This window comes from Bos indicus, chromosome 10 (genome assembly GCF_029378745.1).
Source record: "Bos indicus isolate NIAB-ARS_2022 breed Sahiwal x Tharparkar chromosome 10, NIAB-ARS_B.indTharparkar_mat_pri_1.0, whole genome shotgun sequence".
NCBI classification, from domain to species: Eukaryota; Metazoa; Chordata; class Mammalia; order Artiodactyla; family Bovidae; genus Bos; species Bos indicus.
In genome coordinates this window covers 60,698,974-60,724,636 of record NC_091769.1, presented here as the reverse complement: position 1 = coordinate 60,724,636, position 25,663 = coordinate 60,698,974, and the positions used below count along the sequence as shown (strand labels likewise).

The 25,663-nt window shown below is 38.5% G+C and overlaps 1 protein-coding gene across 1 annotated transcript in view; it reads right to left on the bottom strand.

The window, feature by feature from the left end:
- Nucleotides 1-25,663, bottom strand: part of FAM227B (family with sequence similarity 227 member B) — a 212,249-nt gene that overhangs the window by 26,546 nt on the left and 160,040 nt on the right. The window contains exon 12 of the mRNA XM_070797583.1: nucleotides 4,764-4,861. Within this exon, the coding sequence (XP_070653684.1) occupies nucleotides 4,764-4,861 (98 nt within the window). The remainder of the gene's footprint in view (nucleotides 1-4,763; nucleotides 4,862-25,663) is intronic.

Here is a 25,663-nt window from a genome sequence, read left to right as displayed (position 1 = left end):
AAAGTGCTTATGAGCCTATGAGTGTGTGCTGTAAGGCTCTGGTGGTCTTTTAGCATGAAGACAGGCCAATAGAGATCATTCTATCTGAAGAACAGAAAGAGAAAAATGAGCATAACCCCAGAAAAAGGGATAGGAAAAAATATGAAGAAATAATGATTGAAACTTTCCAAGTTTTATGAAAAACACATCCTAGAAACTTAACTCCAAGTAGGATAAAGTCACATCTAGATGCATCATAGTCAAAAGTGTTAAAAAACACAAAAAGAAAAATTTCAAAACCAGCAAGAGAAAAACGACATATAAGAGAACCCCCAAAAGTTAACAGGTGACTTCTCATCAGAACAGTGGAGGCCAGAAGCCCATCAAAGTGCTGATGAAAGAAACTTAGATCATGAATTCTGTGTCAGGGAGACAATCACCATAATTATAATTGCTTCAATATTCTACTATTGACTTCTTGTAGAATACAAGGTAAGTATAGCAACTACTCATATGTTGTCTTTCCTCAGTTTTTGTAATTCCTAGATGAGAGATTTATTGTTCATTCCACTTCCTATGGGGAAAGATTTTTTTTTCTCATTTGTTTTAACTGATATATAAAATTCTCATATTTCTTTTGCTTATGGTCAATTTTTCACTGTATTCATTCATAGCTACTACAAAATTATTTCAAATGGTGGGACTATTGTAATCACACTATTGTCTTGATGACAGTTCATATCAGGTATATATCTAGCCTGATCTCAAAAACTGCATGCAGAACTGGAGTGAGCTCTATCAAGTTTAAAAGGAGATCTTGCCTGTCTAGAAAGATGTCTTAATGACCCTTTTTCTGAGTTCTGTCTTGGTAATAATAAAACAGAAACTCTATCTTACTGAAGTTTTAGATATAGACATTTCTGTTATTTTTATGCAGTTACTAGTTTCTAAACTAGGAAAACCACAGTACACAGATCTGTCCTCCTCTATGAGAATCTATGACTTTTAAAGGATAGTCCCATCAGTCAAGAGCAGAAATAGGCATTAAATGCAAATCCAGTGTTTTGTGAAGCCTTAGCCATTTTCAATGCCAAAGAATGCTCAAACTACTGCACAATTGCACTCATCTTACATGCTAGTAAAGTAATGCTCAAATTTCTCCAAGCCAGGCTTCAGCAATACGTGAACCATGAACTGCAATCTGGTTTTAGAAAATGCAGAGGAACCTTTCAAATTGCCAATATCTGCTGGATCATCGAAAAAGCAAGAGAGTTCCAGAAAAACATCTATTTCTGCTTTATTGACTATGCCAAAGCTGTTGACTGTGTGGATCACAACAAACTGTGGAAAATTCTGAAAGAGATGGGAATACCAGACCACCTGATCTGCCTCTTGAGAAACCTATTTGCAGGTCTGGAAGCAACAGTTAGAACTGGACATGGAACAACAGACTGGTTCCAAATAGGAAAAGGAGTATGTCAAGGCTGTATACCGTCACCCTGCTTATTTAACTTATATGCAAAGTACATCATGAGAAATGCTGGGCTGGAAGAAGCACAAGCTGGAATCAAGATTGCTGGGAGAAATATCAATAACCTCAGATATGCAGATGACACCACCCTTATGGCAGAAAGTGAAGAGGAACTAAAAAGCCTCTTGATGAAAGTGAAAGAGGAGAGTGAAAAAGTTGGCTTAAAGCTCAACATTCAGAAAATGAAGATCATGGCATGTGGTCCCATCACTTCATGGGAAATAGATGGGGAAACAGTAGAAACAGTGTCAGACTTTATTTTTTGGGGCTCCAAAATCACTGCAGATGGTGACTGCAGCCATGAAATTAAAAGACGCTTACTCCTTGGAAGGAAAGTTATGACCAACCTAGATAGCATATTGAAAAGCAGAGACATTACTTTGCCAACAAAGGTCCAATTAGTCAAGGCTATGGTTTTCCCAGTGGTCATGTATGGATGTGAGAGTTGGACTGTGAAGAAAGCCGAGTGCCGAAGAATTGATGCTTTTGAATTACGGTGTTGGAGAAGACTCTTGAGAGTCCCTTGGACTGCAAGGAGATCCAACCAGTCCATTCTAAATGAGATCAGCCCTGGGTGTTCTTTGGAAGGAATGATGCTAAAGCTGAAACTCCAGTACTTTGGCCACCTCATGCGAAGAGTTGACTCATTGGAAAAGACTCTGATGCTGAGAGTGATTGGGGGCAGGAGGAGAAGGGGACGACAGAGGATGAGATGGCTGGATGGCATCACTGACTTGATGGACGTGAGTTTGAGTGAACTCCGGGAGTTGGTGATGGACAGGGAGGCCTGGTGTGCTGCAATTCATGGGGTCGCAAAGAGTCAGACATGACTGAACTACTGAACTGAACTGAGCCATTTTCTTGGGTACTTTAAGGTCTCACGTTGTCCAAAGAACTCTTGCTAAAGATATACCAAGTAGCCAAAATAATTAACAGAAGTCTCACTGCTTCCAATTGCCCCCACAAAAGATAATGGCAGAAAACTCTGAGAAATTTAAGATTCCATAAAACAAAACTTTTATAGCCAAAGTCAATTTAGTACTAAATTTGAAGAACCAGGCAATCCAATGAACTTTGGAAGGGTCACAAAGGATGAACTAGGAAATTCAAGGAATGGTTTCAGCCTTCAGCTTTTCTGTTAGTTTACTAAACGATAATTGCTGACAGTGGATATAAAGCTAAACTCTGATTTTGAGGTTTGAAAGTGTGTACTATCTATGCTCATGTGGACACTGGGAGCCCATAAGCACTCATTCAGCATTTGGATGACACTGGTGCTTAGAAGGACTTCCTTGTAGCTCAGATGGTAAAGAATCTGCCTGCAATGCCAGACACTCCGGTTTGATCCCTGGGTAGGGAAGATCTTCTGGAGAAAGGAATGGAAATCCCCTTCAATATTCTAGCCTGGAGAATCCCATGGACAGAGGAGCCTTTCGGGCTACAGACGACAAAGAGTCAGACACTTAGGAAAAAAAAAGTGCTTAGAAAACTTTTCTTTCCATTGAACTGAAACATGTACTCTGTACAGCTTTTACTTATTGGTAAAAGTAAAACTTTTTAGTGTGTATTAGTAAAAACTTTTTTGAGCCATATAGAAAAAGTCTAATCCTGCTACTAATCTAATCTACTGTAGCTCTCTACATATTTGAAAACAGTTATTATGGGCTCCAGTCTCATCTTTTCTAGTGGAAACATCTTTACATATTTTGGCAATTGCTCAAACATTATGGTTTCAGAGCCCTTTACTGTCTTGATTATTATACCCTTTTACAATGCAGGGCTCCAAAATGAACATAATGCACAATCTTTGTCCAATCAGCACATATGTTTAGACAGCCCATGAATACAGTAGATTTTGGGGTCAATGACATTCTACTTTTGACACATAGAGAGCTTACTGTTGAAAGTGATTCCCAAATCTTTTCAGATGCCTCCAAGCCAAGGCTTTATTATTCTATACTTAGGAAGTTATAATTTTGGACCTTTATACTTTTTCCACAGTAACAGTTTATCTTCTAAGATCAGGTCTGTTATTCTAGCCTGTTGAAAACTTTTGGTCATTCATAATTCTTCCAAGTTTTATGACTTCTACATAGCTAATAAAAAATGGCAACCATGTTTTCATCAAAGTTGTCAATAAAATGTGTGTAATACAGGACCAATGATGCAGCAATATGGTGTACTGCCACAGACATAACTGCCATTTGCTTTCTAGCTTTTAAAGTGTCATCTGAAGAAAGGTCATTTGGTCAGTTATAAATCCCTCCATCCATATTTCTCCAACTTGTAAACAAAGTATGAAAGACCATTTTTAGTGGTTGTTCAAGATCAGCTATACAATTTCTATCATACTTTCCTGATTTTGAAATTTACCAACATTGCCCTCCTCCTCTACTCCCATCTCTTCCCCTGCCCTCCTGTCCCCTGAGCCAAGATAGTGCAATATTGCCATCTACATCAACCTGACTCTCAGGTCACCAATTTCCATCCTAAGCTCTGGCAAAACATCCTTGGCAGGACTGTGACATTTGGAAGAGATTCTACATACCTGGATTATTAAAGACCTGGAAATATATGAATATGACTTTCATAAAGTGATTTTTATAGGCATAATTTAAAATTTAAAATAATGGTCAGACTTAACTAGATAATTCAGACCAAATTTTATCAATAAAGACTGCAATAGATTTAAAACTTAACTGGCCAACAAATTAAGAGATCAAATTCAGAAGTTCAAGCCAACAGTCTCATCAAATTTTGGCTAAAGCAACACAAGGTAGCAAGTCCATAGGATCTCTATTTTGGAGGCATGTTTAAAACTGTGGAGAAAGCAAACATTCAAGACTGAAGAGTAACAATACCTACATATAGTCATTTATTCCAGGACCATGGTTTAAGAGGTAGGGACAGGTCAATCACTGTTGAAAACTCCTTTGATGTTTTGTCTACAACTTTGACTGATGGTTATTGAGGTCAGAGCCCTTTTTGTATGTCAGCCCAAGTAGAAGCAGTGCCAGAATTATGAGGAAAAGATAAACATTATTCTTTTTCCTTAGAGATGAGGATAGTTTCAGAAAAAACACAACTTAGCAATATTAAGGTTAGTCTCCCTAATAAGTCGCTTCTGATCAGTTTTTCTAAAATATATATCAAGAGTATAATAAGCTACATTGTCCATGTGAAACTGTTGAATTAATTATACTGAAAATTTTAAAAGTAAGAACGTTTTTTTTATGATCATTATACTTCAAACCTTTGTTGGTAGTTTTGATGGTCTTGATTCTTCCTTGAATGCAGGCATTGTATATGCTTTTGCGTTCTCTAAAATTTTCGATATATTGAAGTCTATAGCTAAAACAAACAAACAAAAAAATTTCTTAAATTCTGTTATTTTTTTCTTCGGAAAGGAATGACACCATGTCTTTTATTTTTTTCCAGCAATGTACATTAAACATGGAGAGAGGTAAAAGTGTGAGGTTAGGATATTGTTACATACTAGCTTGCTCCAGTCAATCTAGGCTCCCAGGTGGTGAAGAATCTGCCTGCCAATGTGGGAGCAAGAAATGCAGGCTCAGTCCCTGGGTTGGGAAGATCCCCGGAGTTGGGAATGATAAACCACCCCAGTATTCTTGCCTGGAAAATTCCATGGACAGAGGAGCCTGGCGGGCTATAGTTCATGGGGTCCCAAAGAATCAACGGAGCATGCACGCACACCCCAGTCAGGGGAAATGAATATTCCATCTCATTTTACTTAACAGGGATTTAGAATTTTCAAATTTATTCACGTACACTATTTCATGCTGTCCTCATAAACCATTTTATGAGCTAAGTAAATTTCCCACAACTTACAGATGAGAAAACCAAATGCAGGAAACTCTACGACTTTTTCTAAGATGAGTCTTGCTCTAAGTCTTACCCTACCATTTATTGAGAGTAGAGGAAGAGGATATGGACCTAGGGCTTTTGCCTCTGAGTTCAGAGCTCTTTTCATGACCCTCTAGTTACGTAGAATAAGAGGTTTGGGCCTTGGCATGTTAGAGGCCACCTTTTCCATATACTGACAACACACCCAGATAAGGAAAGATTTGGTAAATTTTTTTTTTTTGTAACCAGCATAAATATGCATGAGGGCACATAGGGATTCTTATCTTAAAGGAGAACTATATCATTTAATCAGTCATGTCAATCAGCCTAAAAGCACAGGCTAGTTACTAAGGGTACCTCAATATAGAACAGAGAAAACAGGTGATCTGAGAAGTTTGCACTAGATCTTGGCACTGACAATTATTACCAGTTACCAGGTAGACAAATTAGACTACAGTATTTGAGGTTGATGACAAACCTTAGAAGAATTAAAGAAGGTTACTTGGATTGATTATTTATGTTACATATTAAAAGATATTTGATATTAGCTTGAAATACTGGAGGCAACTAGGCATTTTTCTCTGGCAGAGATTAAAAAATTGGCTGGCAAGGAACCTATATTTTAAGAGTGAAACAAAAGTTAGGTTAAGTTGGGAGTTAGAATGGGCAAGAAAGGTAATGAACCATATAATTTCTCTACTTTGAAACTTGCTCAAAAACATACAACCCATTATGGAAAGGAATTTGACAATATCTATTAATAACACAGACATTTTTTCTTTGCCTCAGTAATCCCTCCCCTAAGAATATATTCTTCACAATCTCCTACACAAGTACAAAAACACACAAGTACAAGTTTAATGATTATGTATTTAATATTTAAATACATAAAACCTATGTATTTATTACTCAGGTGTAGGTTGAAAAAACCATGGTACTCCAATTTTTGGAATACTATAAGCTGTAAAAAGAAATGAGTAACATCTCTGTACAGATGTGAAGATATCTTGAGGTTATATCATTAAGTGAGGAAAGCAAGTTGCAAAACAGTACAGAGTATATTACTTGACTGAAAGTATACAATATGCTACGTTCAGTTTAAAAGGGATACTTGCCTTCATTTGTATAAAGGAACACTGAAAAGATAAATAAGAAATGAATAAAAATATTCTCTTTGGGAGGAATAATTAAAAATAAAAATGCTCAATTTTGAATTATTCTTAAATACATACTTAGGTGATATTACTCAGCAGTGGCCACAGGACTGGAACAGGTCAGTTTTCATTCCAATCTCAAAGAAAGGCAATGCCAAAAAATGCTCAAACTACCACACAATTGTACTTATCCCATATGCTAGCAAAAAAGTAATGCTCAAAATTCTCCAAGCCAGGCTTCAACAGTACGTGAACCATGAAATTCCAGATGCTCAAGCTGGATTTAGAAAAGGCAGAGGACCCAGAGATCAAATTGTCAACATCCACTGGATCATTGAAAAAGCAAGAGAGTTCCAGAAAAACATCTATTTCTGCTTTATTGACTATGCCAAAGCCTTTGACTGTATGGATCACAATAAACTGAGGAAAATTCTGAAAGAGATGGGAATACCAGACCACCTGACCTGCCTTTTGAGAAACCTGAATGCAGGTCAGGAAGCAACAGTTAGAACTGGACATGGAACAATAGACTGGTTCCAAATAGGAAAAGGAGTATGTTAAGGCTGTATATTGTCACCCTGCTTATTTGAATTATATGCAGAGTACAATATGAGAAATGCTGGGTTGGATGAAGTACAAACTTGAATCAAGATTGCCGGGAGAAATATCAATAACCTGATATGCAGATGACACCACCCTTATGGCAGAAAGTGAAGAAGAACTGAAGAGCCTCCTGATGAAAGTGAAAGAGGAGAGTGAAAAAGTTGGCTTAAAACTCAACATTCAGAAAACTAAGATCATGGCATCTGGTCTCATCACTTCATGGCAAATAGATGGGGAAACAGTGGAAATGGTGACAGACTTTAATTTTGGGGGCTCCAAAATCACTGTGGAGAAGGCAATGGCACCCCACTCCAGTACTCTTGCCTGGAGAATCCCATGGATGGAGGAGCCTGGTGGGCTGCAGTCCATGGGGTCACTAAGAGTTGGACACAACTGAGCGACTTCACTTTCACTTTTCACTTTCCTGCATTGGAGAGGGAAATGGCAACCCACTCCAGTGTTCTTGCCTGGAGAATCCCAGGGATGGGGGAGCCTGGTGGGCTGCCGTCTCTGGGGTCGCACAGAGTCGGACACGACTGAAGCGACTTAGCAGCTTAGCAAAATCACTGCAGATGGTGACTGCAGCCATGAAATTAAAAGACACTTGCTCCTTGGAAGAAAAGTTATGACCAACCTAGACAGCATATTAAAAAGCAGAGTCATTACTTTGCCAACAAAGGTCCTTCTGGTCAAAGCTATTGTTTTTCCAGTAGTCATGTATGGATGTGAGAGCTGGAATATCAAGAAAGCTGAGTACTGAAGAATTGATGCTTTTGAACTGTGCTTTTAGATAAGACTCTTGAGAGTCCCTTGGACTGCAAGGAGATCCAACCAGTCCATCCTAAAGGATATCAGTCCTGGGATATCAGTCCTGGGTGTTCTTTGAAATGACTGATGCTGAAGCTGAAACTCCAATACTTTGGCCACCTGATGCGAAGAGCTGACTCATTTGAAAAGACCCTGATGCTGGGAGGGATTGGGGGCAGGAGGAGAAGAGGACAACAGAGGATGAGATGGCTGGATGGCATCACCGACTCAATGGACATGAGTTTGAATAAACTCCGCGAGTTGGTGATGGACAGGGAGGCCTGGGGTGCTGCAGTCCATGGGGTTGCAAAGAGTCGGACACAACCGAGTGATAACTGAACTGAACTGAACCTATCTTCTAGTTGTTATGAACAGATAGTTTAAACAAAAGGACTTTCATGTTTACCCTATGCACAACAAACGTCAAGACCCTCTGGTGGGCTGGTCAGTGTTTAGGGATGGGTACAGAGGCAGTTCTGGGCTCTTCAGTCTTTAGGTGGACTGTCTGCTAAGTGGGGCTATGCCTCTGCCGGTTAGTTGTTTGGCCTGAGGCTTCCCAACTCTGGAGTCTGTAGGCTCTTAGTGGCGCCAGGTCTTAGAGCTAATGAGCCAAGATATCAACTGCTGATGATGCTCCCCAATATGTCTGCACCCAGAGTCTATATAGCCCCTTTCCTGCCTCCCCAGGAGACTCTCTAAGCCCAGCAGGGATATGGTGTTTTCCCTTTAAGAGTGAAATTTTTATTTTTCCCCAGTCTAGTGGGATTCCTGCAATTAAGCCCCACTAACCTTCAAAGCCAAACACTCTGGGGGCTTCTCTTCTCAGTACCAGATCCCTAGACTGAGTAGCTTGATGTAGGAGAACCTCTAAAATATAATAATTCTCCAGTCTGTGGTTTACCCATCCAGGAGATAGGGGGTCTGATTATATGGTAAGTCTACCCTTCCTACCAGTCTCGCTATAGTTCTTTCTTTATGTCTTTAGCTATAGAAGACTTTTCTGGTAGGTTCTAGTCTTTTTCACTGATGGCTGTTCTGAAGATAGTTGTGATTTTGGTGTGCTTTTTAGAGGAGGTGAGCTTAGGGTCTTTTTACTGTGCCATCGTGGCTACTTTTGACACAATATTTTTTATTTATTGGGATAATATTTTGCAAGTGTTATTCTATAAATATGTTTCTACTTTTCAGACCATGATTCTTAGTTTTATTTGAAAAATGTCACAGCTAAACTCATGGTGAATGTTCCATGGTGAATCCACAGTGGCAGAGCATTTCAAGACCTTAATCATACTCCAAAAATTGCTCTAAAAATACATAAGCCATTTCTGCAGGTACTTCCCAAGACAATTCCAGTCACAGTCTGGGAGACTTTTCAAGGTATTTCCCTCTGCTATTCACTAAAAGAGTGGCTCCAACTCCCACTTAACCAGTAGCTTGAAGCACGGGCATGTGAACTTAATGTGTATTCCTGAATCAGAGTAGTGTATTAGTTAAGCCTTGGAGACAGATGGACACAGATTTAAACATCAGCTCTGCCATTTGAAAACTAAGTGACTTTGGGCAAATACAATTCTTTAAGCTTTCAGTTCCTTGAAATATAATTTTGAAATGATAATGATTAAATTATAGACTTGTTAACTGGATAAAAATGAGATCATATAGGCAAATCACACGTAACTGGCATCCTGTAATGACTGTGTAAATTTTAGACAATATTGTCATTACCATCATTTTTTAAGGAGAATGAATTCAAACTCTCTATTACTTCATACTTAATAAAAGATTCATTGAGAGAAAATATTGAGGAGTGATTGAGTGTTATCTATTTCTTTAGAAAATCTGAGACATATTCTTGAGCTGAGGTAGACCGACAAAGAGATATTTATTAGAATTGAATTTTCTTGGCCACTTGTAGATCCGTTTTTACCAGATTATACTTTGTCTTTATATGCTCTTGGTTAACACAGTGCAATGTTATAGACTCAAATATGGCTGTATTTACACATCAACAACATTCATTACATTACGTAGAGCTTCTCTTAGGAGAGGGTGTTAATCAGTAGAGGTGTTCACAAGTATTCACCTTTTCATCCTTCCAAGGCACATGGTAGGACTAAATATCTAGTCTCTTTGAAGATAATTATGGCATTTGCAACTTGCTCTGGGCAGTAAAAAAATGAATTTGATTACAACTATATATGTAATCTCCAGTGACCCACTTTCCAGTTGAGTCTAAATTTCCTCCTGTTTTAGACATTTTTTAGTTTGTTTAAATTATGTTCCCTATTGTAAATTATATGAATTAAGGCATGAGAAGATAGATTAATCTACCTTCATCAAGTGGGGAAAAACCCTACAAATGTGATTTCTTAAACCTAAACCTATTTTCCATTTATTCAATTTTTCATGCATTGCTTCAAGAAATGCTTTCTTTGCAGACTTTGTGAAAAACACTATAAATTTCAAGAGAAATTAAAAGTATACAGTTGCTGGCCTCAATAACCAATTGTAATCAAGTAGGTTGATAAAACATATGCAGGTAATACTTGTTAAAAATTCAACATCTATTCAAAAGTTAATATAAGATGAAGAGGCAAATAGATTGTATCAGAAGTAAAACTTTAAGGATGAATTAGAGATTGTTTGTGGGATGAGTTAATCAGAGAAGGCTCACTTAAAAACTGATCAGATTTGCAGGAATGCAGACACGGAGAAAGAATTCAGGCCAATGGCATGTACATAGGGCTGAGGTTGGGTAACAAGGTATTTTAACGGGACTTTGAGGAGACCACCTTAGTTGCAGGAAAGTGTTACCTTAGGGACTGTTTTAAGAATATGAAGAAGAAAAAGAGCAAAGGGGATTAAGACGAAGCGGTTATGCTAGTGTAAGCAGATATTTACTATGTGTCTGTCAGGAAATAATACACTGAACTCAAATCTTTGATGATGATTGAAATAATTGGTCTGTAATTATGAGTTAATTTAAATACTATAGTTGCTTAACAAATGATGTGAGTGATGTGGTTTTACCCCTTAAATCATAAACTTGTTAATAAGCCTGATTATCTGAAATTATCATAAATTTTATAAATGAAATAGGAATGGACCAACCCAACCACTATGAAAATCATGAAGAAAAGAGGAGCTAAGGAATGTATAGTTACCTTTACCACAGAGGAAAATTACGGTATTATTAGTTAAAAATCAAAACATTGAAATAAAATCAAAGTGGTAAAGAATTCACATTTTGGTGGTGTCAGTGTTATGTATAACTTACATGAAATACATATGCTTCATTCAAAATGTGGATGGAGAGGTCAAATGTAGCAAGCATAAAACTTTTGCAACAGTTCCTTATGTTTTCCTCTTAGTGTCCATGGTAAATGAAGGGCGCTGTGGTTCACCCATATAATTTCTACTCTGTTTAGAGTCATTGTGCTCTAATGGGAAAAATGCTAGCAGAGGTCCTAGTGATGCAGTGTCACTTCCCCACCCTTTCACCAAAATCTTTCCATTAGAATAATTACTGTAAGTTAGACTTCTGTCCTAAACAAAGGAACTAGCATTTTATTCCACCATTAAAAAAAATTCTAGGCTCTCAAACCTCTTCCGTGGGTGGATTATCAACATTAATCCCAATAAACACCAATAATATGTCTTAAAGAAAGTTCATATTGCAAGATCAAATTTGAAAAATTAATTTATGCTTTTAATTAAACCAAGATTTCTATGTCAATGAGGAATTAATAGTTAAAATGAATGATTAGAATAAGAATTGGCTCTTTTAATGCTGGTAATTCCAAATTCTTTGATCTACTACCACTAAGCTCCTATCCTGACTACTGAGACTAACCAAATTCAAACTTAATGGAATCAATCATACCAAGAGAACAGACACCGTCAGAAGTTTCATTTTAAGACCACAAAGCACTAATAGAATTTATGGAAGGTTTGAATTAGTTAGTACCTTGGGAAGACATGTCATTCTTAATAAAATTTTCTTATAGGGAAAGACTGAGTGCTACTACAATATGATCTAAGAACAAATTTTATTACTAAAATAATTGGTACCATTATACTACAGTGGAAAATCCATGGGAAAGAAGAGAATGGCACAGATAGCTAGTGTTCTTCATTGAAGGAAATAATTGTGGGGATCTTTTTCAAGTGCAGTTTTTGATTTTGTTATTAGGTATGGGGTTTAATAACACCACAGGTGTTGGTGTGCTATACCACAGTCCATGGAGTTGCCTTTTGAGTAATAAGGTGGTAGGTAACACGGCGTTGCAACAGTTACTCTCTAATGATGTGACTTTGAACCTGTACCCTCAGCTGTAAAACAGTATCATGAACACTGGTCTCAAAGAATCACTAGGAGAGTAAGTGAACATTATGTTTGTGAAGTGCTTGGCAAAGTTGACCTTAGACAGGAGCACAGAAGGGAAAGAGTATTCATGTGCACTTAGTCATGTCTGACTCTTTGTGAAAACATGGATGGTAGCCCATCAGGCTTCTCTCTCCATGGAATTTTCCAGGCAAGAATACTGGTTCTAGGGGATCTTCCCAACCCAGGGATCAAACCTGTGTCTCTCATGTTTCTTATACTGGCAGGCAGATTCGTCACCACTGTGCCACCTGGGAAGCCTGGGAAAGCAGAGGAATGGAAAATAATGTTGGTACCTGGGTATATGTGGTGGTGGGAGTTTGTGGAAGTTCTCATTGTCTTAATTTTCTCACTGAAGTAGGAAGCAAAATCACTATCTGAGATTGAGTATAGGGGAGAGAGTGTTGGAGATATGAGAAGATAAAAGGGGGAAATAGTTGGCTTCATGAGTGGTAGAAATAAAGGACCAGAGGAAACTGTATGATTACCTGACAGAATTCAGGCCCACTGGAGTTGTGTACTTCTGAATTAAAAATGAGACTAGTTAGCATGGTTGAATGTGTTCTCTGTGTACATTTAGCTGCACACTTTCAGATGTGTACAGATGGAGAATGATTTTTAATTATTTTAATTATTTTTAGTTGGCAAATTGTAAAAGGAGTTGGGGATGAATACAAAGAAGTAGCTAGAACTACTGACTACAGTAGTTAGGTAAAAAGGGAAGAAGAAGGGTTAGTAAGATCTATATATTGTTGGGATTTTATTTTTGACTTAGTATGCAGAAAATTTTTGGAAATGTTCTATCTGTACCTACACTTGAATGGACAGTTGAGTTATTGCATGTAGCCTCTCTCTCTCTCACACACGTCATAATCACTAGTGTTTTCCTGATATATGTTATTCACTAACACTTTTTGTCAGATATAACTATTATCATCTAAGAGGGGAGAATTAAAGTATTACGGATTTTATATGAAAAATTGTAAGCTCGTCCTTGAGAGTCTGAACATTTTTGCTATGTTTCTAGGCAATATTTTTGGTATATACATCTTCACACATTATATTAATACATTCTGTTGGATTATTTGTCAGTAGGTAGTCTCTCTTCCTTGTAGTGCTTTATTCCTTTAATTTGTCTGATATGAATATTACTGTATCAGCTTTCTTTTGCTGAATACTTTTATCTTTTTCCATTATTATCTTTTCTCATTGCTTCATTTTTAACCTTCTAGAAGGTTTTGTTCTGAGAATTTCTTTTGTGTGTGTGTGAGAAGGATGAACATTCTTTTAAAATAACCTACTTGAGGTTTTAACTCTGAGTCAGATGTAGTAGGTCTTATAGACCATTGTTTCCACTTTAATAATTAGAAAAAGCAGGGTAAATGACAAAAATGTCATTTTAAAGGACACTAGAAACAATGGTAGAACAAGTGGAAATTCCAGAGAGGGAAGAACCCTTCCTTTGTGAGCTGACAGGCCTCCAGTTATTTTCACCCCTTGAAAGCATCTACTAATTTGGGGTACTACTGAGAATCAGGTCTGGCGTATGCAGTACTCTGTTAGAGAAGAGATGAACCATCAGAGCTTTAACAATCACGTAGGCTGGTATAAAATCAAGACAACTCCCAGGTACACCGCAGCTAATTTTTACCATGGGATATTTACAGAGTTCTGCTATGGTATGGAAGGCTGGGACAGGGCTGGATTAGAAGCTTCTCAAAGGGTGGACAAAGTCTCTTCCAGGTCTTAGACAGTGGCTAGGAGACAACATTTCACAAATAGCTAGTTGGTCTTCCCCTTAGGACAATATGTCAGATTTTGAAGATGTGTGTCATTGGAGGTTAAAGAGTTAAGCTCAAAACATTCAAAGCATAGAATTAACTCTCTCTCCCTATTTCATGGCTGAGGATATAGAGACTTCTAGGTTCTTAATTAAAAACCCACAAAGACCATGCCCAAAGAACAGGGAAGACCTAGAGTTCAGTGAATCTTATCAAAGCTGTATTCCATCTGTAACCCAGTTCAGTCACTGAATAAGGCATGGTGTTTAGTCCCTCATGCTAACTGGAAAAAGCAAGAGGCATCTCTGGTGGAAAATAATATTGTCTAAATGTCTATAGTTACTTTATACCCAATGCTTAATATATAATAAAAGAGTGTAAGACAAGCAAAGTGCATGATAGATAGAGACACATAGATGATCCATAAATTGGAGTTTAGAGACAAAGGGCTTTAAAATGATATTATAAAGATGCTCAATAATTAAAAGAAAAGATGAACACAATAGGTGAAATTACACCAATAATCAGGATCTATAAAATTGAATAAAGGATCCACTCTGGATCTATAATTACATACACATGTCCTTATAGATAAGTACATACTAATAAGTACAATGAGATGGCTGGATGGCATCACCGACTCGATGGACGTGAGTCTGAGTGAACTCTAGGAGTTGGTGATAGACAGGGAGGCCTGGCGTGCTGCGATTCATGGGGTCGCAAAGAGTTGGACACGACTCAGTGACTGAACTGAACTGAATAAGTACAATGACTGAAATTAAAAATTCATTGACTGTATTTAACAGAAGACAAGATTAATGAACTTGAAAGACGTCCAAAGAAAATATCCAAACTGAAACACACATATATAAACACAGAACGGAGAAAACAAAACCTTATAAGATACATGGGGTATGGGAGTCCTGAAGGAGAGGAGAGTGAGATTGGGGTAGAGCAGCATTTGAAGAGATAATGATGGAGAATTTCCCTAAATTGATGAAGAAGGTCAACTCACAGATTTTTAAAGATTTAGAAAACTCCAAATATAAAGTACAAATATGAAGAAAACCATACTTAAGTATATTATACTCAGTCTGCTGAACAATAGAGATGAAGGGAAAAAATATTAAAAACACCCAGAGAAAAAAGATACATTTCCTTCAAAGATGCAATGATAAGATTTTATTAACAGAAACAATGGAAACTAAATAAAAATTTTAAATGGCAAAACAAAAATAAAACGTACTACCAACATAGAAATATGTGATCTGCAAAAGTGTGTTAAATTGGAAAGTGAAACAGACATTTCAGACATAATAGGACAGAGCATTCAGCGTGCTTGAATTTTCTCATATTACTCTTGTATGTCTCAAGTCTCAACACCATTACTTACTGTGAGAAACTGACAAGTTACTTAACCTATTAGGGTCCTCCTTTGTCAAATAGGGATAACCATTCTATCAATCTTAAAGCAAACTATGAAACAATAGCATGATAATAGTAAACTCTATTTCCACACAATTAGTCAATATTACGATAAACAGGTTTATAGTCTATTTACTATTTTGCCCTTATTTTCACATGCTGCTCACGGTGTTGTCTAACAAGTACAGATCAGATCAGATCAGATCAGTCACTCGGTTGTGTCTGACTCTTTGCGACCCCATGAATCGGAGCACTCCAGGCCTCCCTGTCCATCACCAACTCCTGGAGTTCACTGAGACTCACATCCATCGAGTCAGTGATGCCATCCAGCCATCTCATCCTCTGTCGTCCCCTTCTCCTCCCGCCCCCAATCCCTCCCAGCATCAGAGACTTTTCCAATGAGTCAACTCTTTGCATGAGGTGGCCAAAGTACTGGAGTTTCAGCTTTAGTATCATTCCTTCCAAAGAAACCCCAGGGCTGATCTCCTTCAGGATGGACTGGTGGATCTCCTTGCAGTCCAAGGGACTCTCAAGAGTCTTCTCCAACACCACAGTTCAAAAGCATCAATTCTTCGGCGCTCAGCCTTCTTCACAGTCCAACTCTCACATCCATACATGACCACTGGAAAAACCATAGCCTTGACTAGACGAACCTTTGTTGGCAAAGTAATGTCTCTGCTTTTGAATATGCTATCTAGGTTGGTCATAACTTTCCTTCCAAGGAGTAAGCGTCTTTTAATTTCATGTCTGCAGTCACCATCTGTAGTGATTCTGGAGCCCTAAAAAATAAAGTCTGACACTGTTTCCACTCTTTCCCCATTTATTTCCCACGAAGAGATGGGACCGGATGCCATGATCTTTGTTTTCTGAATGTTGAGCTTTAAGCCAACTTTTTCACTCTCCACTTTCACTTTCATCAAGAGGCTTTTTAGTTCGTCTTCACTTTCTGCCATAAGGGTGGTGTCATCTGCATATCTGAGGTTATTGATATTTCTCCCAGCAATTTTGATTCCAGCTTGTGTTTCTTCCAGTCCAGAGTTTCTCATGATGTACTCTGCATATAAGTTAGATAAACAGGGTGACAATATACAGCTTTGACGAACTCCTTTTCCTATTTGGAACCAGTCTGTTGTTCCATGTCCAGTTCTAACTGTTTCTTCCTGACCTGCATACAAATTTCTCAAGAGGCAGGTCAGGTGTTCTGGTATTCCCATCTCTTTCAGAATTTTCCACAGTTTATAGTGATGCACACAGTCAAAAGCTTTGGCATAGTCAATAAAGCAGAAATAGATGTTTTTCTGGAACTCTCTTGCTTTTTCCATGATCCGGCGGATGTTGGCAATTTGATCTCTGGTTCCTCTGCCTTTTCTAAAACCAGCTTGAACATCAGGAAGTTCACGGTTCACATATTGCTGAAGACTGGCTTGGAGAATCTTGAGCATTACTTTACTAGCGTGTGAGATGAGTGCAATTGTGCTATAGTTTGAGCAATCTTTGGCATTGCCTTTCTTTGGGATTGGAATGAAAACTGACCTCTTCCAGTCCTGTGGCCACTGCTGAGTTTTCCAAATTTGCTGGCATATTGAGTGCAGCACTTTAACAGCATCATCTTTCAGGATTTGAAATAGCTCAGCTGGAATTCCATCACCTCCACTAGCTTTGTTCCTAGTGATGCTTTCTAAGGCCCACTTGACTTCACATTCCAGGATGTCTGGCTCTAGGTCAGGTACACTAAGTGGTTATTCTTGTGTCCTAGACATGCTGTACCTATCTCATTAGCTATTTGGTAATCAAATTACACTGATTCATATATGCCTACAGTTAATTAACTGGATCTTTAAAAAGTGTTTTACCTTGTAGTCATATCTCTTCCAAATTTTATTTTTATTGCTGGACTTTTGAATCCATATTCCCAACCAGTGGGAGTTTTAGTGTCTCCAATTCTACCAAAGGATAAGACTCAGGATATTATCTATAATCCTTGAGGTGGAACTAGAAGTCTTTGACTTTGTTATATGGCTAAACTACTATTATTTTGTCTTGTTTGACTGCTTTCCTTTGTTTCTGCATTTTCTCATTCTCTGATTAAATTTGCTCTTTGAAACTCAGGAAAGAACTCTATGCCTTTCCAACATTTTGCCACACTTGTTTTCTCTTATTTGATTAAATCATCCTTAAAATAAGCTGCAGACTCTGCCAGCATTTTAAAAATGAGGCAAATAAAAAGCATTTCTATAGCTATGATTATTATCATTAATGCTTATGCATAACTTAGCACAGAAGCAGACTGTGTACCAAGGATTCCAGTGTAAGCAGATCATTGGGAGAAACAAGGAACATGGATTACAGAAGAAGTGAAACAGGAAAATAAAATAGCCAATGAAAGATGCAGTATCAAGCCAGGTACCACAGTGGGTGACCAGATTATAATCCCCTGCTGCTAAGTCACTTCAGTCGTGTCCGACTCTGTGGGACCCCATAGATGGCAGCCCACCAGGCTCCCCCGTCCCTGGGATTCTCCAGGCAAGAACACTGGAGTGGGTTGCCATTTCCTTCTCCAATGCATGAAAGTGAAAACTGAAAGTGAAGTCATTCAGTCATGTCCGACCCTCAGTGACCCCATGGACTGCAGCCCACCAGGCTCCTCTGTCCATGGGATTTTCCAGGCAAGAGTACTGGAGTGGGGTGCCATTGCCTTCTCTGTATAATCCCCCTAGGGAATCTCAAAAATGACAGAATGATCTCTGTTTGTTTCCAAGGCAAACCATTCAATATCACAGTAAACCAAGTCTATGCCCCAACCAGTAATGCTTAAGAAGCTGAAGTTGAATGATTCTATGAAGACCTACAAGACCTTCTAGAACTAACACCCAAAAAAGATGTCCTTTTCATTATAGGGGACTGGAATGCAAAAGTAGGAAGTCAAGAAATACTTGGAGTAACAGGCAAATTTGACCTTGGAGTACAAAATGAAGCAGGGCAAAGGCTAACAGAGTTTTATCAAGAGAACCCACTGGTCATAGCTAACACCTTCTTCCAACAAGACAAGAGAAGACTCTATACATGGACATCACCAGATGGTCGACATCAAAATCAGCTTGATTATATTCTTTGCACCCAAAGATGGAGAAGCTCTATACAGTCAGCAAAAACAAGACCGGGAGCTGACTGGCACTCAGATCATGAACTCCTTATTGCCAAATTCAGACTTAAATTGAAGAGAGTAGGGAAAACCACTAGACCATTCAGGTATGACCTAAATCAAATCCCTCAAGATTATACAGTGGAAGTGAGAAATAGATTCAAAGGGATTAGATCTGATAGAGTGCCTGAAGAACTATGGATGGAGGTTCATTGACACTGTACTAGAGGCAGTAATCAAGACCACCCCCAAGAAAAAGAAATGCAAAAAAGCAAAATGGTTGTCTGAGGAGACCTTACAAATAGCTAAGAAAAGAAGAGAAGATAAAGGCAAAGGAAATGGAAAGATATATCCATTTGAATGCAGAGTTCCAAAGAATAGCAAGGAGAGATAAGAAAGCCTTCCTCAGTGATCAGTGCAAAGAAATAGAGGAAAACAATAGAATGGGAAAGTCTAGAGATCTCTTCAGGAAAATTAGAGATACCAGGGAACATTTCATGCCAAGATGGGCACAATAAAGGAAAAAAATTGTATGGACCTAATATAAACAGAAGATACTAAGAAGAGGTGGCAAGAATACACAGAACTATACAAAAAAGATCTTCATGACCCAGATAACCATGATGGTGTGATCACTCACCTAGAGCCAGAAATCCTGGGATGCGAAGTCTAGTGGGCCTTAGGAAGCATCACTATGAACAAAACTAGTGGAGGTGATGGAATTCCAGTTGAGCTATTTCAAATCCTGGAAGATGATGCTATGAAAGTGCTGCACTCAATATGCCAGCAAATTTGGAAAACTCAGCAGTGACCACAGAACACGAAAAGGTCAGTTTTCATCCAATCCCAAAGAAAGGCAATGCCAAAGACTGTTCAAACTACCACACAATTGCACTCATCTTACATGCAGCAAAATAATGCTCAAAATTCTCCAAGCCAGGCTTAAACAGTACGTGAACCGGATGTTCAAGCTGGATTTAGAAAAGGCAGATGAATCAGAGATCAAATTGCCAACCTTCATTGGATCAACAAAAAAGCAAGAGAGAAAAACTTCTGCTTCTGCTTTATTGATTATGCCAAAGCCTTTGACTGTGTAGATCACAACAAACTGTGGAAAATTCTTAAAGAGATGGGACTACCAGACCACCTTACCTTCATGAGAAACCTGTATGCAGGTCAAGAAGCAACAGTTAGAACTGGACATGAAACAACAGACTAGTTCCAAATTGGGAAAGGAGTATGTCAAAGCTGTATATTGTCACTGTGCTTATTTAACTTATAGGCAGAGTACATTATGCAAAGTGCCAGGCTGGATGAAGCACAAGCTGGTATCAAGATTGCCAGGAGAAATATCAATGACCTCAGTTATGCAGATGACACCACCCTTATGGCAGAAAGTGAAGAGAAACTAACGAGCCTCTCAAAGTGAAAGAGGAGAGTGAAAAAGTTGGCTTAAAACTCAACAATCAGAAAACAAAGATCATGGCATCTGGTCTCATCACTTCATGGTAAATAGATGGGGAAACAATGGAAACAGTGAAAGACTTTATTTTGGGGGGCTCCAAAATCACTGCAGATGGTGACTGTGCCATGAAATTAAAAGATGCTTGCTCCTTGACAGAAAAGTTATGACCAACCTAGACAGTATATTAAAAAGCAGAGACATTACTCTGCCAACAAAGGTCCGTCTCGTCAAGTCTATATTTTTTCCAGTGGTCATGTATGGATGTGAGAGTTGGACTTTAAAGAAAACTGATCACCAAAGAATTGATGCTTTTGAACTGTGGTGTTGGAGATTCTTGAAAGTCCTGTGGACTGCAAGGAGATCAAATCAGTCAATCCTAAAGGAAATCAGTGAATATTCACTGGAAGGACTGATGCTGAAGCTGAAACTCCAATACTTTGGCCACTTGATGCAAAGAACTGACTCATTTGAAAAGCCCCTGATGCTGGGAAAGATTGAAGGCAGGAGGAGAATGGGACGACAGAGGATGAGATGGTTGGATGGCATCACCGACTCAATGGACATGAGTTTTAGCAAGCTCTGGGAGTTGGTGATGGACAGGGAAGCCTGGTGTGCTGCACTCCTTGGGGTCGCAAAGAATCATACATGACTGAGTCACTACACTGAACTGAACTGATGAAATCTCTGTGGAAAAAGGTACAAAACACATGCCTCAGAATTATCCCAGCCAAGGATGGCGGTGGTGGGAAGTTGTGGCATATATTAATTCTCTCTCCTCAGTTATCAGGTCTCTCTTCAGAATTACCCTCAGAGGGTATTAATTCCAGTCCTCTGTGTGAGGGCAAAGTGAGTTCTGGTAGCCCGTCAACCAAGATACAATTGCTAGCTGATGGAAGGCAAGCTGACGTGTAGAGAACATCAGCAGATTTTCAACACATTTGAACCAGAACTTATTTAACACATTTGAACAAGGACTTAGGAAATAATGGTTTAGAACAGTACACTTTCAAAATTATTGAAATAAAAAGACATGTAATAAAAGAGAATCTTGACAGGAGCAAGTATTAGACTAGTTGTTATCTTTAGACTTACAGGTTTCAACATATAAATTTTTTTTTTTTTCCCTCTTCTTATATTGACCAAACCTGCAATAACAACACTGAACTGAGCAGTGACTCTATTCTTAATGTATCACCATTAACGATGATGTTCTACAGGTTTGTTGTATTGTCCTCTACCAAATTAATGAAGCTTTCCTCTAAGTCTCATCAAATTAAAATTTATTTCATTTTTAATTTTTTATATTCTAATATTATTCTTAACTTTAAGAATTAATATTAAAACATGTAAAATATTATATATTTTTATGCACTGTGAGATGACAATACTGTGTCATATAATTTTAGGTCTGTCTTTTGCAAGCAGTATATAGCTGGAATTTTATTTGTGAATTTTATGTTTAATTATAACAATTTCTTAGAATCTGTTTTATAATATTAAAATTTAACATAGTCATATTTATTATGATGATTAATGGGTTTAAAATTATTTTTGCCATTTTATTTTAGTTTTCCACTTTTAACCAAACTTTTCAGTTATTTCTGTTTTACTTTCTTATTAGATTATTTTCCATTACTGTTTTCTTATCTGCTTTAGAAGTTATAAGTTTCATTTCTATTCTTCTAGGGATTAATCTTTTCATACTGTTCATGGGGTTCTCAAGGCAAGAATACTGAAGTGGTTTGCCATTCCGTTCTCCAGTGGACCACATTCTGTCAGACCTCTCCACCATGACCTGTCCGTCTTGGGAGGCCCCACATGGCATGGCTTAGTTTCACTGAGTTAGACAAGGCTGTGGTTGTGTGATCAGATTGGCTAGTTTTCCGTGATTATGGTTTCAGTGTGTATGTCCTCGGATGCCCTCTTGCAACACCAACGTTTTACTTGGGTTTCTCTTACCTTGGACGTGGGCCAAGAGAACGCACTGGTCATAGCAAACACCCTTTTCCAACAACACAGGAGAAGACTCTACACATGGACATCACCAGATGGTCAACACCGAAATCAGATTGATTATATTCTTTGCACCCAAAGATGGAGAAGCTCTATACAGTCAGCAAAAACAAGACTGGGATCTGACTGTGGCTCAGATCATGAACTCCGTATTGCCAAATTCAGACTTAAATTGAAGAAAGTGGGGAAAACCACTAGACCATTCAGGTATGACCTAAATCAAATCCCTCATGATTATACAGTGGGAGTGAGAAATACATTTAAGGGACTAGATCTGATAGACAGAGTGCGTGATGAACTATGGACGGAGGTTCGTGACATTGTACAGGAGACAGGGATCAAGACCATCCCCATGGAAAAGAAATGCAAAAAAGCAAAATGTCTGTCTGAGGAGGCCTTACAAATAGCTGTGAAAAGAAGAGAAGTGTAAAGCAAAGGAGAAAAGGAAAAATATTCCCATTGAATGCAAAGCTCCAAAGAATGGCAAGGAGAGATAAGAAAGCCTTCCTCGGTGATCAGTGCAAAGAAACAGAGGAAAACAACAGAATGGGAAAGACTAGAGATATCTTCAAGAAAATTAGAGATACCAAGGGAACATTTCATGCAAAGATGGGCTCTATAAAGGACAGAAATGATATGGACCTAACAGAAGCAGAAGATATTAAGAAAAGGTGGCAAGAATACACAGAAGAACTGTACAAAAAAGAGCTTCACAACCAAGATAATCACGATGATGTGATCACTCACCTAGAGCCAGACATCCTGGAATGTGAAGTCAAGCGGGCCTTAGAAAGCATCACTAGGAACAAAGCTAGTGGAGGTGATGAATTCCAGCTGAGCTATTTCAAATCCTGGAAGATGATGCTGTGAAGGTGCTGCACTCAATATGTCAGCAAATTTGGAAAACTCAGTAGTGGCCACAGGACTGGAAAAGGTCAGTTTTCATTCCAATCGAAAAGAAAGGCAATGCCAAGAATGCTCAAACTACCACAAATTGCACTCATCTCACACGCTAGTAAAGTAAATTTACTAGCTCAAATTTCTCCAGGCCAGCCTTTGGCAATATGTGAACTGCAAACTTCCAGATGTTCCAGCTGGTTTTAGAAAAGGCAGAGGCCAGAGATCAAATTGTCAACATCTGCTGGATCATGGAAAAAGCAAGAGAGTTCCAGAAAAACATCTATTTCTGCTTTATTGACTATGCCAAAGCCTTTGACTGTGTGGATCACAATAAACTGTGGAAAATTCTGAAAGAGATGGGAATACCAGACCACCTGATCTGCCTCTTGAGAAACCTGAATGCAGGTCAGGAAGCAACAGTTAGAACTGGGCATGGAACAACAGACTGGTTCCAAATAGGAAAAGGAGTATGTCAAGGCTGTATATTGTCACCCTGCTTATTTAACTTACATGCAGAGTACATCATGAGAAACGCTGGGCTGGAGTAAGCACAAGCTGGAATCAAGATTGCTGGGAGAAATAGCAACAACCTCAGTTATGCAGATGACACCACCCTTATGGTACAAAGTGAAAAGGAACTAAAAAGCCTCTCGATGAAAGTGAAAGAGGAGAGTGAAAAAGTTGGCTTAAAGCTCAACATTCAGAAAACGAAGATCATGGCATCCAGTCCCATCATTTCATGGCAAATAGATGGGGAAACAGTGGAAACAGTGTCAGACTTTATTTTTTAGGGCTCCAAAATCACTGCAGATGGTGATTGCAGCCATGAAATGAAAAGACACTTACTCCTTGGAAGGAAAGTTATGACCAACCTAGATAGCATATTGAAAAGCAGAGACATTACTTTGCCAACAAAGGTCCGTCTAGTCAAGGCTATGGTTTTTCCTGCGGTCATGTATGGATGTGATAGTTGGACTGTGAAGAAAGCTGAGTGCTGAAGAATTGATGCTTTTGAACTGTGGTGTTGGAGAAGACTCTTGAGAGTCCCTTGGACTGCAAGGAGATCCACCCAGTCCATTCTGAAGGAGATCAGCCCTGGGTGTTCATTGGAAGGACTGATTCTGAAGCTGAAATTCCAATCCTTTGGCCACCTCATGTGAAGAGTTGACTCATTGGAAAAGACTCTGATGCTGGGAGGGATTGGGGGCAGGAGGAGAAGGGGATGACAGAGGATGAGATGGCTGGATGGCATCACCGACTCGATGGACGTGAGTTTGAGTGAACTCCGGGAGTTGGTGATGGACAGGGAGGCCTGGCGTGCTGCAATTCATGGGGTCGCAAAGAGTTGGACACGACTGAGCAACTGGACTGAACTGAGGGATTAATCTAAAAATATTTAGCATATTTTTTATCAACATCTAGAATATATTTATATGTCTATTCTCCATTTAAATATAGGCATAGTCCCAGTAAATTTTTGTTGTTTTCCTAAACTTACCTCACACCACCTCCAATGTTGTAATCATTTAAGATTTTAGTTCAAAATTGTTTTAAAATATTTTTAACTCTGAGATTTAAATATACATTTAACTAATTTTTTAGTCTTTATTGTGTTCCCCCCTTATTAGCACTAGTATATTTGTTTTTATACTCATGTATTTATTTATTTTTGAGGCATAATTTACATAGCTCTCTTTCCCCCCTTTTGGTGTACAGTCCTTTGAATTTTGACAAAAGAATATGGTTGTATACTCAGCGCCACAATCAACATATAGAATAGTTCCATTATCCAGATAATCATCCAGCCCCCATTTTCGTTAACCTTTCCCCCACTGCAGTCACTACAACCACCGCAGTCACTGAGTTCTTTTCTGTACCTGTAGTATTTGCCTTTTCTAAGGTCATATAAGTGGACCCATATAATATGCAGCCTTTGTGTCTAGCTTCCCTCATTTAGAATAATGATTTGAGACTAATGCATATGTCGTGCATGTTAGTGACTTGTTTCTCCTTATTGTTTTTTTTTAACCTTCTGTATTTGTGTAGTACTTTTGAATGCTGTGATATTCTGAGCTTAATCATTTATTTTTTTTAGCCATATTCAGTCTCTTGCTTAGCCATTCTTCAAAGATATTTACTTAGCCATCATATTCTTGCTTCCTAAAAACTATTTTTTATCTGCTCCATTTTCTTGTCAGAGTGTGTATTAAAAAAATGATGCAGCATAATTTCAGATAAGCTCTATGGGGCAGATATCATGCTTTTTGTTTTTGGATGGGAGTGTGTTTTTTGTTTGCTTTGTTTTTTCATCAGAGGATAATTGTTTTACAATGTTGTGTTGGTTTCTGCCATAAATCATAAACTAGCCGTAGGTATACATATGTCCCCTCCCTCTTGAACCTCCTTCCCACTTCCCATCCCATCTCACTCCTCTAGGTTGTCACAGAGCACCAGGTTTGAGTTCCCTGTTCAGTTCAGTTCAGTCCAGTTGCTCAGTCGTGTCCAACTCTTTGGACCCCATGCGTCGCAGCACGCCAGGCCTCCCTGTCCATCACCAACTCCCGGAGTTCACTCAGACTCACGTCCATTGAGTCAGTGATGCCATCCAGCCATCT